This window comes from Gymnoscopelus microlampas, assembly GCF_963454915.1.
Source record: "Gymnoscopelus microlampas genome assembly, chromosome: 20".
NCBI lineage: Eukaryota > Metazoa > Chordata > Actinopteri > Myctophiformes > Myctophidae > Gymnoscopelus > Gymnoscopelus microlampas.
The window spans coordinates 12,803,092-12,820,877 of record NC_139957.1 but is presented as its reverse complement, the minus strand read 5'-3'; the positions used below and the strand labels follow the sequence as shown (position 1 = coordinate 12,820,877).

At 39.0% G+C, this 17,786-nt stretch overlaps 1 protein-coding gene across 1 annotated transcript in view; it reads right to left on the bottom strand.

Annotated features, from left to right (window-relative positions):
• Positions 1-13,906: 13,906 nt before the first annotated feature.
• prkd1 (protein kinase D1) overlaps positions 13,907-17,786 on the bottom strand; it is a 49,945-nt gene continuing 46,065 nt past the window's right edge. The window contains exon 21 of the mRNA XM_084045732.1: positions 13,907-14,394. Within this exon, the coding sequence (XP_083901858.1) occupies positions 14,161-14,394 (234 nt within the window). The 3' untranslated portion in view covers positions 13,907-14,160. The remainder of the gene's footprint in view (positions 14,395-17,786) is intronic.

The following is a 17,786-nucleotide window of genomic DNA, read 5'->3' as shown; positions in this document are numbered from 1 at the left end:
ATAACGCGTCACATTGTAGATCGGCTGTATGTGGTTACTGTAGGTGTTGTATTAATAATTACATCTGCAAAGTAACAAGTAACTAAAGCTGTCATCTGCTGTAATTGTAGTAGAGTAGAGTAGTAAAGTAAAAGTACCTAAAAATTGTACTGTGCATGTGGCAGGTGTGATTGGTGATGAGTGAGAGCAGGTGAGAGGGGTGGATCCAATCCATGGGAATAGGGGGAATTCCAAATGATGATCACCTCAACGCATTGTTGGGGACAGGGATCGAGCCAGCGACCTTAGGATTCACAGGCTGCCTCTCTTCTCATTGAGCTAAAGATATGGCCTCCCTGATGGTGTCTGTTGATATCTATAGGTTTTTCCGTCCTATAGGTTCTTCCACTGTGAGATTGTAGATCAGCTATTTTCACAAGAAAGTATGTCATACATAAAAAACAACTACTCTCAAAAGCATTTCATGTTATTGTTTAAAAATTGCACATGTCTGAATTAACAGGGTCATGTTTTGTACAATGCAATTTAAATGTAAACTGTGACGAGTGGGGTTTGAACCATGGACCTCTGGCACAGGAGACTAACAGTGTATTGATCAAGCTATTCAATGCACAGCCTTAGTCAGTGAAAAAGGAGAATCCAACAAAACAAAACAAAAGAGGGAATGAAGTACATCATACATTGAAAATAACTACTCTCAATAAGCATTTCATTTATCAATTGCATGTTTATTCATTGATACAATCATGTTGTGTGCAATGCAATTGAGTTGAAGTCTGCATGACGTGGGATTTGAACCGGCGACTCTGCGGTATCAAGGCAGATGATTAAGCCATTGGGCCAACAGACCTCTACTAGTGAAAAGGGAGTTCACACACATGACACACTTTCACGCAAATTGCTCAGAAATCCTTGTTTTAAATGTTTTTCAAACTGCTCAATATATTTCGGAATGGAAACTAGTGGAAAATAGTCGATCTACAAGCTCACAACGCGTTGCTATCTAAAAAGGTGTGAGATTGTAGATCGGCTATTTTCACAAGAAAGTATGTCATACATAAAAAACAACTACTCTCAAAAGCATTTCGTGTTATTGTCTAAACATTGCACATGTCTGAATTAACAGGGTCATGTTTTGTACAATGTAATTTAAATGTGAACTGTAATAAGTGGGATTCGAACCAGGGACCTTCGGCACATGAGACTGATTGATTGATTGATGTACTTTACTTAGTAAGACATGAGAATAACAGTACATGGAAGTACAAATTCACAATACAAGGTCTACTAAACTGGAAGACTCATAAAAGCACTGAGCTTGTTTCAAATGAGTTCCCCATGCAGACTCACACTCTACTGGTGGAGCTATCCAATACACAGCCTTGGACAGTGAAAAGGGAGAATCAAAGAAAACAAAACAAAAGGGCGAATGAAGTACGTCATACATTGAAAATAACTACTTTCAAGTATGCATTTCTCGTCATCTTTAACAATTGCACATGTATTCATTGATATAGTCATGTTGTGTGCAATGCAATTATAATGAAGTCTACCTGAGGTGGGATTCGAACCGGCTACCCTATGGTTTCAAGGCAGATGATTAAGCGATCAAGCTATTGAACCAACACACCTGAACCTGTGAAAAAGGGCCTCAAACATGTATTTGACACAGTTTCACGCAAATTGCTCAGAAATCCTGGATTTAAATGTTTTTCAAACTGCTCAAAATTGCAGACAATCTAAGGGCAGAGCTTACTGGTCAAAGTGATACATGTGTTCCTCATGAGTCAAGGCACATGTGTAAGCAGGTTTAACGGCTGTCGGCCAAACGAGGCATGACTTTTGCCTGTTTAAAGTTTGCATTTTCAAAAAATTGCTATAGCGCCCCCCTTTGACCAATTGGAGTAAGATTGGTTTCAGTGATACTTGGAAGGACCCTCTACAATATTGCGAAGTGTCAAACAAATGTGAGTCTGCATGTATGTGTTAGGGGCAGATGAATAATTGTCATAAAAGCTGCAATTTTCATTGGCTTATAAAAGCTTAACGTTTTCACTTATGGAAAATCCGCTTGCTCACGTTTGTCGGCATTGGTCCAAAGTTCATGTGTAGACAGTTTCGTACAGATTGCTCAAAGATCCCAGAAAGCTATGGACTTTTACTGCTTTTTACTGCTTTTCATAGAATTCGAAATGGTGGGAGATCTAAAGGTCAGAGGTCAAAAGTCAGAGTGTGAAAGTTGTTAGGCATGAGGAGACGCATGTGTGCATCGAAGTTTCATGGCTGTGGGTCGAACAGGGCATGAGTTGTACCTGTTCAAAGTTGGCATATTTCAATTGAGTGCTACAGCGCCACCCTTTGGCCAATGTTTGTGAGTTTCGGGTTTTCGCCGTTTGGCATAGCCCTCTACCATATTGCCGAATTTCATAAAAAGTGACCACGCGGTTAGGCCAGAACTGGCAAAACCGGCGGAAGATCATGAACTCTTACAGATGTAATAAGGCTTCGAGCCTATTGGCCTCGAAACCTTAATAATAATAATGAAAGTGTAGAGATGTAATAGGGTTCGAAGCCTGATAGGCTCTCGAAACCTAATAATAATAGTGAAAGTGTAGAGATGTAATAGCTTTCGAAGCCTGATGGCTCTCGAAACCTAATAATAATAGTGAAAGTGTAGAGATGTAATAGCTTTCGAAGCCTGATGGCTCTCGAAACCTAATAATAGTGAAAGTGTAGAGATGTAATAGCTGTCGAAGCCTGATGGCTCTCGAAACCTAATAATGAAAGTGTAGAGATGTAATAGGGTTCGAAGCCTGATAGGCTCTCGAAACCTAATAATAATAATAGTGAAAGTGTAGAGATGTAATAGCTTTCGAAGCCTGATGGCTCTCGAAACCTAATTTAACAATTGCATGTTTATTCATTGATACAGTCATGTTGTGTGCAATGCAATTGAGTTGAGGTCTGCATGAGGTGAGATTTGAACCGGCGATCCTCTGGTATCAAGGCAGATGATTAAGCCATTGGGCCAAAGCTGGGGAACAATAGCCTGGGACGGGGGGGGAAGAAGGGGAAAAAAAGGGAAGGAGGGGGAAGGAGAAGCTGTGGGGGAGGAGGAAGGGGGAGCTGTGGATCGAAAGGTCACCAGTTCGATTCCCGACCGGAACATCTCTCTAACCCAAAGTCTTACCATATTTGAAAAGTCTTTCAAATATAATTTCATTAGTGACACAGTCAGTGTCTTATTGAGAATGCCATACAGCCAAGGAGTAATATTTTACTTGAACTGCAGTGATATTTTAACTGTGATTAACAGAGCTGAAATATTATGGCCTGATCTATATAAAGTGTATATATATATATATATATATATATAAATATATATATATATATATATATATATATATATATAAAACTATATATATATATATATATATATATATATATATATATATATATATATATATATATATATATATATATATATATATATATATATAAATAAAACTATATATATATATATATAAATGATATGCATATATACACACTATTATAATTATGGACTGAGTTATATGCAGTGTAGCCATACATCTCTCTATCTAAATATATATATGGTTTGTGCATTTAACCTTTGTATGCCTTTGTGTGTAAACAAATCAGTTGCCTTCTATCTATGCATGGCTGATGTTTGCATGCAATGTAGAACTGTCTCATCATCTGTTTGAATTTGCAAAAAGCTAAACTTTGCTTGACTGCTATTTGTACCGGTATATTTAGTAGAAAAAGTCAAAAGTATAGCTCTAGAAATAAAGTGCAGATTTATTGCAAAATATACACATCTTAGAAATACATGAATGAAATAATGATACAAAATACAATTAACAAATAATGTGCTAGCAAACTCTGCTTTATTGGACAAAAGGGCAAGGTTTCAGCTCAATTGGAGCCCCATTGAAGTCTTTCATAAAATTAAAGTATCTGCAGTTGTGTATAAAAAAATATTTAAAAAAAAAACGTAATGCTAGAATGACAACATGATTGTTTTAGGGTATTATAGTAGTAATGTATGATGAGGCTGTTCTTTGAGGAAGAGGAAACCCAAATGCACTGCACTGTGCTGCACGTAACAGTTAATACAAATTCTGAATGGAATCTGCACCTTCCATCGCGGCAGTCAGCAGAGTAGCCCTGAAACATGACTGTCATGGCGCTACTTGTTCCTGTTTTTTTGAAGATTTTACATTTACAACCAGCACATCTACATAAACGTTCAAATTTCAAATATAAACTGCTAAGCCCCCGGCCACGGATGTTAAAAGTTAAAGTGCATGGGTTTAAATACCCGTATCTTCCGTATTATTCAATAAAAAGCTTTTTAATCCGATCACCGGCCATTTTCTTCGGATTTTCTCCAATGTCAACTACGCGCCCCTATCGGTTGGGAGGTGTATTGCATCCTGAGACATTATTAAAAATATAGAAAATGGCGGCGATCGGATTATAAAGCTTTTTATTGAACAATACAATATTGATACAATAACATACGGGTATTTAGACCCATGCGCTTTAACTTGTAACATCCGTGGCCGGGGGGGTCAGCACTTTATATTTGATATGAAAGTTTATGTAGACGCGCTGGTTGTAAATGTAAAACTTTCAAAAAACAGGATCAAGTAGCGCCATGACGCTTGTGACAGACGATCGTCATGCATTGTGAACCATGGCTACTCAGGGAGTTGCTATTTTTTAGGGCTTTTTTTTTAGGATTTTTTAGTCGTTTCGTAGTAAATAAGGTAGGAGACCAGCGGTGGTGGAAAGTAACTAAGTACATTTACTCAAGTACCGTAATTAGGTATAGTTGTGAGGTATTTTTTACTTTAGTGGAGTATTTCCAATTTACTTTTACTTCTACTCCACTACATCTGATCTCAGAGGCAAATATTGTACTTTTTACTCCACCACAATTTTTTGCTAAGTTACTAGTTACTTTGTAGATTTTTATTATTATTATTATTACTACAACATGACGTACAGTAACCACTTCAGCCCTTACATTTCGGCCATTTAAAAATAGCAGATCCACAAGCTCACAGTGAGCTTGTGGATCTGCTATTTTCAAAACATTTTTATATATTTTATACATTTGAAAACGTGTGAAATGGGACAGTCTGCATGAGTACTTTCTGCGTTTGGTACTTTCTGAATTCCGGACTTTAACTTGTAACAGAGAGTGTTTCTACATTGCAGTAGGCTATTATTGATACTTATACTTAAGTAAAACAAGTACTTTTTCGGGCACTGCAGACTAGTAGAAGGTTAAATAGAAAGAACATTGCCAGGAGCTTAACTTTATAGTGAGGATAACGTTCCAAAAGTTATTTCACATCACAGCGCAGCATTTGCAAGCAGAGTTCAGCAGCAGCCTAATCAACGCACCTGCGCTTTATAAAAAAAAAGGAAAGAGAAGCTGGACGGAACGCTCGCTGGTTGGTTGCAGTAAACGAATCAGGTGTCTCCAAATTCTTTATATCCAACTCCATCTTTTCCCCACCCAGTTGGAATCGAGCATTTCCATCAAATGGAAATGAGGAGGCGTGATTTGAAGAAAGCAGTCAATGAGAGTGCAGCTTTCCCATCTTTTGGGGGATTTAGGAAATGCTGAAACGTGATTGCACGTTAGGTATCCAGACTATCCCTCTCCCGGCACCGCTAACAGACCCGAACTGATGAAAAGGGAGTTCACACACATGACACACTTTCACGCAAATTGCTCAGAAATAGTGGATTTAAATGTTTTTCAAACTGCTCAAAATTGCAGACAATCTAAGGGCGGAGTTTACTGGTTAACAATTGCACACGTATTCATTGATACAGTCATGTTGTGTGCAATGCAATTATAATGAATTCTACATGACGTGGGATTCGAACCAGGAACCCTGTGGTTTCAAGGCAGATGATTAAGCCATTGGGCCAACAGACCTGTACTAGTGAAAAGGGAGTTTACACACATGACACACTTTCACGCAAATTGCTCAGAAATCCTTGGTTTAAATGTTTTTCAAACTGCTCAATATATTTCGGAATGGAAACTAGTGGAAAATAGTCGATCTACAAGCTCACAACGCGTTGCTATCTAAAAAGGTGTGAGATTGTAGATCGGCTATTTTCACAAGAAAGTATGTCATACATAAAAAAAAACTACTCTCAAAAGCATTTCGTGTTATTGTCTAAACATTGCACTTGTCTGAATTAACAGGGTCATGTTTTGTAAAATGCAATTTAAATGTGAACTGTAATAAGTGGGATTCGAACCAGGGACCTTCGGCACATGAGACTCACACTCTACTGGTGGAGCTATCCAATACACAGCCTTAGACAGTGAAACGGGAGAATCCAACAAAACAAAACAAAAGCGCGAATGAAGTACGTCATACATTGAAAATAACTACTTTCAAGTATGCATTTCTCGTCATCTTTAACAATTGCACATGTATTCATTGGTATAGACATGTTGTGTGCAATGCAATTATAATTAAGTCTACCTGAGGTGGGATTCGAACCGGCTACCCTATGGTTTCAAGGCAGATGATTAAGCGATCAAGCTATTGAACCAACACACCTGAACCTGTGAAAAAGGGCCTCAAACATGTATTTGACACAGTTTCATGCAAATTGCTCAGAAATCCTGGATTTAAATGTTTTTCAAACTGCTCAAAATTGCAGACAATCTAAGGGCAGAGCTTACTGGTCAAAGTGATACATGTGTTCCTCATGAGTCAAGGCACATGTGTAAGCAGGTTTAACGGCTGTCGGCCAAACGAGGCATGACTTTTGCCTGTTTAAAGTTTGCATTTTCAAAAAATTGCTATAGCGCCCCCCTTTGACCAATTGGAGTAAGATTGGTTTCAGTGATACTTGGAAGGACCCTCTACAATATTGCAAAGTGTCAAACAAATGTGAGTCTGCATGTATGTGTTAGGGGCAGATGAATAATTTAAAAAAAGCTGCAATTTTCATTGGCTTATAAAAGCTTAACGTTTTCACTTATGGAAAATCCGCTAAGTTACGTTTGTCGGCATTGGTCCAAAGTTCATGTGTATACAGTTTCGTACAGATTGCTCATAAATCCCAGGAGAAGTGATTTTTTTACTGCTTTTTACTGCTTTTCATAGAATTCGAAATGGTGGGAGATCTAAAGGTCAGAGGTCAAAAGTCAGAGTGTGAAAGTTGTTAGGCATGAGGAGACGCATGTGTGCATCGAAGTTTCATGGCTGTGGGTCAAACAGGGCATGAGTTGTACCTGTTCAAAGTTGGCATATTTCAATTGAGTGCTACAGCGCCACCCTTTGGCCAATGTTTGTGAGTTTCGGGTTTTCGCCGTTTGGCATAGCCCTCTACCATATTGCCGAATTTCATAAAAAGTGACCACGCGGTTAGGCCAGAACTGGCAAAACCGGCGGAAGAATAATAATAATGAAAGTGTAGAGATGTAATAGGGTTCGAAGCCTGATAGGCTCTCGAAACCTAAATACAACTATAATGGTGATACTAGTTAAACTTATATCACCCTGAGGGTGTACTGTACCTGGTCATCGTTGGACTTATTTTTCTTTATTTGTTTGTTAAAGCTTTATTGTCCCCAAGAGGAAATTGCTTTCCATAGCACAGCGCTGTAAATATCAGACAACAATACATACAACAGTCCACAATAACAGCAATACAACAATTGACTGACAACAGTACACACTCAGGCCTGTTCAGTGAGGTCTATTGTTTAAGGCAGTGGTTCCCAGAAAAATGAGGAACAGTTTAACCACTTAAGCCCTATTTTATACTGTACTTAGGATATTCGAAAATAGCCAATCTACAAGCTCAAATAGCCGATATACACGGTCACAGAGACTCAATGTACAATGTTCTAGTTGAAGTATTATGGCTGTGGTTTATATATTAATTATAGTAACAGTTGAAGTAAAGTATAACATCCTGACATGCTGTCTACATTACATTATTACACTCCAAGTAGTTCACTGCAAAGTTATATACTAAAGTATGCATAAATCAGAAATATATTGTCATAGTTTATACAAGTATAGTTATTGTTATCGTCTTTCACATCTTCTGCGAACCCAGAATACTGCTGGTTTTCATTCTAGTCTGGAACTTAACAGCTGTGTTAAAACAGACAGGTGTGGAAAACAACTTTTCTGAAAGCAATTACTATTATAATAACTTTATTTAAGCATAAACCAGAAAAAAATACATCTTTAAAGCTGCTGCAGATAGAGACAAAGATCCATTTCAGGCCAGTTTTGTTCAGAGCACAATCAAAGAGGTACGAAGCCACAAGCGAAGCCACCGCTCAACAAACTGCTACAGTTCAGCTCTCAGCACGACGACTAGACAAACTGCTTAACAAACTAAATATCTGTCTGCCATCCTTCATCTTGTATACTTAACCACTTAAACCAGGGGTCTTCAAAAGGGGGTCCTCAGAGTTACTATACAGGGGGGCCACCAAATCTTTGTGTGATAGGATCATTTTTTTTGCATTAACCATCATGGAAATGATCTACAAGCTCAAAACGTGACGCACACAACGCGTTTTGAGCTTGTTCATTTATGCTCCATCGTACGACGGTGTCGCACACCGCAAACAGCCAATCTACAAGCTCACAGATCAGGCCTTAGTCTACCCTAATGGTGTCTGATCATGTTAGCAGGGAGGGTTGCATTTTAGGTAGGCTTTCACTCCAACCAAATACTATAATTTCCTTACAGAGTTGCCCTTGCTTGGGTTGTAACTGAGCTCATTAGTGAAATCAGCAGGTGTGTTTGTTTGAAATGACTGACATCCAAGGTAAAATCACAGATCATAAATGTTCCAGAAATGTCCATGTAATATATGATTAAGTTGGATGTTTTTGTGCAATGTATTTTTTTTGTCCAAATAACTTATTCTAATTAATAAAAGCCAATTGCTGTTAAAAATATATTTTCACACATCTATAAAGTGATCACCATAGTTATGTTAACCACTTCAACCCTAAATGACCGGCGTCATTGGTCCGCTCTTTTTCCCCTCCACGACAAATCTCTTCGCTGAAAATAGCAGATCTGCAACGCAACACATTGTGAGCTTTCAAAGCTGATATTTTCAGCGAAAGTTCCCCCCAGAATAGGGATGCTAGGGTTGAAGTGGATAATAATATCAGTTTAATTTACAGATGTCAAATTTCACAGTAATAAATGCCCTTTAATTTAAAGGGTTACTTATTCTTGACACACACACACACACACACACACGCACGCACGCACGCGCACGCACATGCACACGCACACGCACACGCACACACACACACACACACACACACACACACACACACACACACACACACACACACACCTGTCACATGAGGTGATAAACAAACAAAAAAAGATTGTGAGTTTTCTTACAAAATACTTTCATGTAATTTACTTTCTACCAGGAACCAGGAAGTGTTAACTTCATTTAAATCACAGCATCTAACAGGATCCTCAACAATATCAAACATCAAGTGTCTGATATGCCTAATTTATGCCCCGTCATACGACAGTGTCACTGAAAAAAAAAAAAAAAAAACGAATTGAAGTACAGTATAAAGTATAAATTGGGCGTAAGGACTTCACTATATAATCCTATTTTCAACGAATGAGTCCTGGATAATCCAGTATTTAAGTTGTGTGTAGTCCTGTACTTTTGACAATTCAATTAAATTGTCTCTGAATGCCTGACAATGTTTCTAACACTCAGTTGTAAAGGCTCCATTAAACGTCTGGTTATAAACTGGTGGATGTTATTTATCAGGTTTTCTCAGTTTATATCAACCTCTTGGAGGCAGTTCTTGAAACTCTAACTTCATTCTTATAACAGTGCCTCAATCCCCACACTATTAAGGCAATTGGCCAAGACACTATTTCACTTGTCACTGTGTTCACACAGAATACAAAATACTAAACACAGTTGTCATAGTATAGATGCAATTCTCATTCCACTTTGACATTCCAGTCAAAATAGATTGTTTTTCTCTCAATTGGCTACCGTGTTTACATTTCCCCTTCCCATTGACACAGTTGTTAATGATGTAAATGTAAATCATTGCATGCAACATACTATGTACAATGAGCATTGAATTTGTGCAAAAGATAAGGCCAGCATGATGGGTGATTGAAGTATAAGTGAGTATTTCCCTTCACAAAATTGAAGAGTAAACAAAAACACATGCTGTGAATTCATCCCACAGGTGCAAAATTGTGAATATAATACTCACAAACGTATAAATGGAGCAAGAAGCAGGTGTCAGTCAGGTAAGAGGTGTCCGAGTGCATGGTGGGGCAAGAGGGAGAGGAAGGGAGGTAGAAATTGTTTTGGGGATTGCACCTGGAGTTTTGGGAAAGTGGTAAGAGTTTCAGGAAATGCATCCAAGCAATTTAGAATATTCCGATATTTTTCACTTTTCATTGAAAATATACAGAAATTGGCAGGAAATTATTTCCTCTGTTATTATATATTTTTTATTTCACACTCTAGAAACATTTTCCCAAAAGATGTTCACAATATATTTTAGATTTAGTTTTGGCTCTCAAAATATATTTTGTCCCATATACTATATTTCCTCCATACTGTACACGTGCGCGCGCACACACACGCGCACACGCACACACACACACACACACACACACACACACACACACACACACACACACACACACACACACACACACACACACACACACACACACACACACTAATTTGTTTTCAGTATTCGATAACAACATTCCTCTATTACATTTGTTCTTTTCTATTTGACCCTGTCAAAATATCTTGTGACCCACTTTTGGGCACTGCCCCACCAGTTAAAGTACAAAAATGAGATAAGAGTATTCCATTCAAATCATGGCACTGAGAAGAGGTACTGACATACTGACATACTCTGGATCTTTTTCTTTACAAAGTAAGACTGTACCACTATAAGACCGTTAATATACAAAACACTTCAACACTTCAAGAAACAAACACTTGATAATTGGCCTTGTTTTTGTTTTTTTGAATACAAATAAGGCAAAGCCTCATTAAAAGGAAACATCTGATTCTGTAGACGAAACAAGTTTGACCACAGATGAATCCTGTAGGTTGTTATTCCAACCAAACTTCAGCAGCTGAATTCACTAATTAATTTAACACAAGTTCAGCCACAGAGAAGGAAGTAATTAGTTAAATTAGCTGCTGGAGTGTTTGGTTGGACTGAATCGCTGCAAACCCTCCATAAATGTTTGGACTCCACTGACCTAGTTAGACCTACTGTATAGAGCAGGGTTTGTCATTAAAGTGGGTGCTGTGGCATTCTCAGGTGCCATGATGCCATTCCAGGGGTGCTGCGGAATACTTTGATAATATTTGGAATCTATCAATCACTTCAGTTTAACCACTTAGACCCTCTATACTTAGTAAAACATACCTGATTTGCACTGTACTTGGTGCGTTCTTTTTCGATCTATTCTACACCAAATATTTTCGCCAAAAATAGCCAATCTACTGTACGAGCTAACGGTGTGAGCTTGTAGATCGGCTATTTCTGGTGAATGTTCCCCCCAGAGTAGGGATGCTGTGGTTCAAGTGGTTAAATGTCAACTCAAGTGTAGTTATTTTCAATTTGTCCTAATGGAAACAGATATTCTCTCGTTTTCCTTGTGACATACTGTATCTTAGGGGGAGAGATCTACATATTTATGTACCGTAATATGACATAAATGTAAAGTGCTATAAAGTAACAATGTAATTCGGGGTGCAATGGATGAAAACGTTATTTACAGTTATATAAAATGTTTGAGAACCACTGCTATAGAGATCTACCGACACCCAGAGAGATCTACAGACACCCAGAAGAGTCTACAGCGACCTAAAGACACCTTCAGGAGATTCAGCTCCAGAAAGCCACCCTTGGTTTTCAGTGGCTGTCTGTAGCAGACCAATGGCTTCATGGACTCATTAGAAACACTGAAAAGTATGAATGACAATAAATAATGTAAACACATACAGACCATTCCTGTACACAATCTTGAGGTCATGAGTCAAATTGCTCCCCCACCCCCCAAAAAACAAGAAGAAAAACTGTGAAGCAAAATCTTTAAAAAAAAAATACATACCATTATATATATTTTTACCATTCATGTGCTTTTGTTTGTGCTGTGCAATGCTTTCAGTACGAGAGCAGCTGACATTTTTATTTTCATAGGGGAGCCATAGTTAGCAACAACCTCTTAAAGGGCAGGTGGTGTACTGTAGACAGAGTTCTGATGTTCATTTTGTCAGAGGATCCAATCACAAAGCAACTTTAAACTTTAGTTTTAACTAGCAACAACATCCAATGTGTCTGAATGTCACATAAATCAAACATGTCACTTTCAACAAAGTTAAAATCTTTCTTGACAAAAGGTAGGCTTAATATATTTCTGGTACTACAAAATTGGTATATAATAATTCTGTAGAATTTAATTTCATTGATTTTAATTCTGAACCGCAACAAGTATTGTTGCGTTTGTTAGGACAGGTGTTGGTTTGATTAAAGTGGAAGTCAAGAACCCTCTACTATCTGGAAAACTATACAACAAGCTGGTAGCGTCCCAACACTTTTTTTTCCAAAACCAGGAAGGGAAGCATGATTTCTATGAAGCATGGTGCCTCTGACTAGCAGACAACAGCCTCATTCAGTTCCTGCAGTCTCTGGTTCCGCTGTAGTTCCTTAGTGATGTATTCTGGCTCAAATAAATATCCCTCGTTCTTTCCTTACACTTACTGTAGTATAACCTGAATACAGTTCATTATACTGTATAGTCGTTTAATATCGCGCAGTATGGTTATCATTTACAGAGGCCATTCTGTACTGTTCTCTATGATTAGTGATACTGGAGGTGGTCTATTAATGTACGGTTCACAGCGGATCAGCATTATCATCATCATATAACAACATTTTTTTATTACCATCCTGATAGACAGTCAGCAAATATAAATACTTTGCAGTGTTTTAGAGTTCCTGACAGTGTGCGGGTCCTTTTCTTTGATTTCACCATCAGAGATCTCCTTCTGAGAGCTAAATAACAGAAATGGCTTTAGGTAATTTTGAGGTATAATAAGGTTATAGTTTTATTTCATGCGGATTGTGCACTGAAACAGCATGGCATCAAATGTAAACAACAAAAAAAACATCCTGTTTGACAACTTCAGCAAAACCAGCAGGAAATCCCTGGTTGTAGTTTTCTAATTCAAACTGGTTACGTTAAGTCAAGTATTTGACAGTAATGTCAAAGAATCAGAATCTATTTACACGATGATTTATTTAACTGCTGTACATGTTGGTTACCGTAGGTACAATGAATTTGAGGTAGAAAATGTTAATGAAGTTAAAACTCATTAATGACTGACTGGCTGACTGATCAGTTGAGCAAATAATTTGAGTGACTGACTCAATGACTGGCTGCACTGGAATTTGTACACTATTTTACTATATTTGTCCTGTATTTTGTAACACCTTGCATTGAATGTGCTCTAATCAAATTCAACTCTAATTACTTCCATTTAAGGACACATTTGAACATCAGAACTCTTAGTAGTGAAATAATCCCAGCCCTCATAGAGACACCACAGTGAATGCAACAGTAACAACATGACATCAAAGGCGTCTCACTGACATCACAGCCTCTCTATTGGCTCTTTTCGACTACAAGAAGCCGAGCCATGCCGTGAAACATATTTCTCGGATTCTGGATTTGTTTCCATATACGCTGCGGCTCGGATTCAGATAAGGTTCTCAGAACCTAATTTGCTCAGGAGGTACAGTACCAAGCCTGAGTTCTGGGAGCCCAGAACTTAAATACTTTCAAAATTGTTTAAAAAAATAGTGGAAATTGGCTTGCAGCTGTTAACGCTTCTTTTATGACGTTTTCCCCACCCTTCAGGGATAGTTCTGCTTTATAATGAAAACATAAGCATGAAAGTAAAACCATAACAGAACTTCACAGGTTCTGGAAAGTTTCAGCTTATGGATAAGGTTCTGGGTTACCCTTCGTAGTTGAAAAGAGCCATATGATGCCCTATGACATCACAGTGACGTCACAGGGACATCACAGCTCACTGACTCTCTCGCTGAGCAGTCCCATGTCCTCCTCCTCCTCCTCCTGGTAGCGCACCGCGCCGCGGCTATGATCGCCATGGAGACAGTTGGCGAGGTGCTGGGGATAGTCGAGGCCGGACTGGTTGGCGTGGTGCTTCCAGCGAGGGTCGTCACTCTCGTGGGTCAGGTACCGTTCGTTCATCCTGCACTCCAAGCTACGCAGGTCTAACCACATCTGGTAGTCCTGGAGGACAAACGCACACACACATTTTAACAATTTCTTTATGTCCACATAAAGGAGAGCATACAAGGACACAAATATTGTATAGGTGCAGTAAGGTTACATCACAAAATCATGGCATACTGTATGTCTTCATGATACAATAAGCATGTCACTCAGTACTCTATGGGTATAAGTAGCAGCGTTTCCGCCCATATATGCCGGCTGCCAATTATAGCAGAGACAGCACAATACTTTGCCAGCCTAACAACCAGTCTGTGGGTATGTCCTAGGCTGCCAAATATAAAAACAAATAGTCTGCACCTATAACCTAGCTCTGAGATGGTATGTATGGAGTGGTTGGTATTCAATGACCATGGTCATAAAGGCTAGGCTAGGCTAAGACACATACACACACACACACACACACACACACACACACACACACACACACACACACACACACACACACACACACACACACACACACAAAGGTTTATTCTTGTACATAGTGTATATATTAATTTCAAAACCATGTTGTTTATACGGTATTTTCAGGCAAAATAAATAATTTGTCTTTGGTTTACTGCATTGTAGACAGCGGTGGTCTGTATGGCCATTAAATACGTCCTCGACGTGTGGATGGACACTTCTTAGTACTCTAGCACGACTCACTGTGTGGAGTTTGCATGTTCTCCCCGTGTCTCCTAGGGTAGGTACCCTCACAAAAAAACATGCATTAATCCTGGTCTCTATACTGCCTCCACCTGGTCAGCCGGGGCGCCTGATGGAGGGGAAAGGAACTGGTTGGAATAACGTGTTCCTTCCACGTGCTATGTCTAACCAGGGAACCTGAGCTCGGCTCTAGGCTCTCCCTAGGCTGAGGGAGTGTAGCGCCCGGGATTACTTAGACAATTGGCACTGGGTGAAAAAATGGGTTACAAATCGTAGGATAAAAAAAAAGAACTGCAGACTCACTACCAATCATCTCACCTCTTCAGTCTCCACCTTAGCCCATAGCACGTGCCGTAGCACTTGGCTTTGACGGCCTTGCAGGCTTATACAAAGGCTAAAATTTAATTTAGATAGCATGTTATGTAGACAGATGCCAGGTTCATTTGTTGACCTGGCATCTTATAGGTTGTATAGTTTCAATGTAGAGATTCTTGTTTTTAATATTATGCTGTTTAGACTGATGATAGGTTTACCTATGATCCTAGATTACTATTTCTATGCATTTGATGTATCACCTCGTGTTTACCTTACTTATGTAAATCGCTCTGGATTACAAACTGCTAAACGCCTAAATTGTAATTGTAAATTACCAAATGCAGACAAAAAGAACGCAAACGAGTATAGAGTAACATCATGCAGTTAATTGAAGGTGCTCATGTTATTGATGAACTGAACATAATACATTTGCAACTAATCAACCTGAACGTGATATGAGACGGACCTGTGCTTGAGGTCATGTGATCGTGCATTGCAGTTCACTGCTTTTATCAGCTGTGTGTAGGGATGTCCGATTTTATCGGCCTCCCGATATTATCGGCCGATATTAGCATAAAAATTGATATCGGGAAAATATCGGTATCGGTTTTTGAAAAAAAATTATTTTTTTTGCTTTATAAATAAGTTACAGGAGTTCTTACTGTATATGGTGTGTGTGATATGAAATTTGAGCTTACCCTAATCACAATAATCCCCGCAAATATCGGTATCGGTTGATATCGGTATCGGTAATTAAGAGTTGGACAATATCGGTATATCGGTTATCGGTAAAAAAGCCAATATCGGACAACCCTAGCTGTGTGTGTTTCAGTAAGAACAGCGGGACCTCATATATTCTAATATTTTTTCAGACCAAGGGCCCCTTAGCTGAGGGAGAGACCCCCCCCCACTACATATTGTTTAAAATTGTGCTGCAGATTAAACTTTTTCATAGATTTCATAGACTGATTGTCACTGACTATCATTGTTGTGTAATTTCAGAAATTTAATCCACTTAAACCCTCAATATTTAGTAAACTTAATAGTTGGTTTGCTCCTTTTTCCCTCTACCCTAAACCACTTTGTCAAAAATAGCCAATCTACAAGCTCACAACGCCTCGCGCAGAGAAAAAGGTATCTGCTAGTTCTCAGTATATGGATGCTAGGGTGCTAAATAGTTCATGTAAAAAGAAAAAATCCTATCACACAAAGACTGTATTCATGCAGCACACTGATATAGACAGGGGAAAAGACTAACTAAAATTTACATTTTACTTTACTACACCTCTTTTATTTTTTTTACTTTATGCATAATATATACTTTTTCTTTACATTTTCATCCCACGATCTTGTAACCCATTTTTTCACCCAGTGGCAATTGCCTACGTAATCCTGGGTGCTACTCTCCCTCTGCCAGCCTAGGGAGAGCCCAGAACTGAGCATATGCCTCCTTCAATGCATGAGGAGCTAGCAAGCCGCTTCTTATCACCTGACAGGGGGGAGTTTCCCCGGTAGGACGTAGCGTGTGGAAGGAACACGTTATTCTAACCAGTTCCTTTCTCCTCCATCAAGCACCGACCAGGTGGAGGCAGTATAGAGACCAGGATTACTGCATGTTTGTTGTGAGGGTACCTACCCTCTCAACGAATCTTCCTCCCATACAGTCTACAGTATACATTGCCACTCGTACCGCTTGAATCTCTTTCGACAGCTTCGAAAGTGACTCCTATTGTGGCCACTGTATAATGTTTTAATTCCACTGCACCATTTCTTGACTGGGGCCAAGACACACACAATTTTTACACATCCAAAAAGAGCGTCTTGAGCTTGTGTATTCTACAGATATAAGCTGTAGATATGAGTCTGTCAGTGATATATATGTATATTATATACAATGTCACATTAGAAACACTGAGTGAGTTTGCAGTGGCATTTTCTATCTAAGCAGTTCAGTGCCACTGATTTTGTGACAAAAGGCAGACAGTCCCCATCTGTTTCAGTGACCGATTGCATCCAAGTGATTGAGGGCCTCAGATAAATGTTTGCTAGTTAGGAATAACTCTGGGGAATCCAATAGAATCATCAGGCTTATTGTTTCCGCCCCTCTGTGTTCCTATTGGCTGGGCTTTACACAGTCATAACTCTAGTTGCCAGCATGCTAAAGGCCCCAGACGTGGTAACTTAAGTGCTCTTAGACGGCATTTTACAGGCTGTAATTGCTTAAGCCCCACCCTCTCTGTGTTACAATTGGCTGGGCTTTAAACAGCCATAACTCCAGTTCCCAGCATGCTAAAGGCCCCAGACTTGGTGGGTGCTTTTAGGCGGCCAATAATAACGGGCTGTAATTTGCTGATTCACCACCCCCTCTGTGTTCCTATTGGCTGGGATTTAAACACCCATAACTACAGTTCCCAGCATGCTACAGG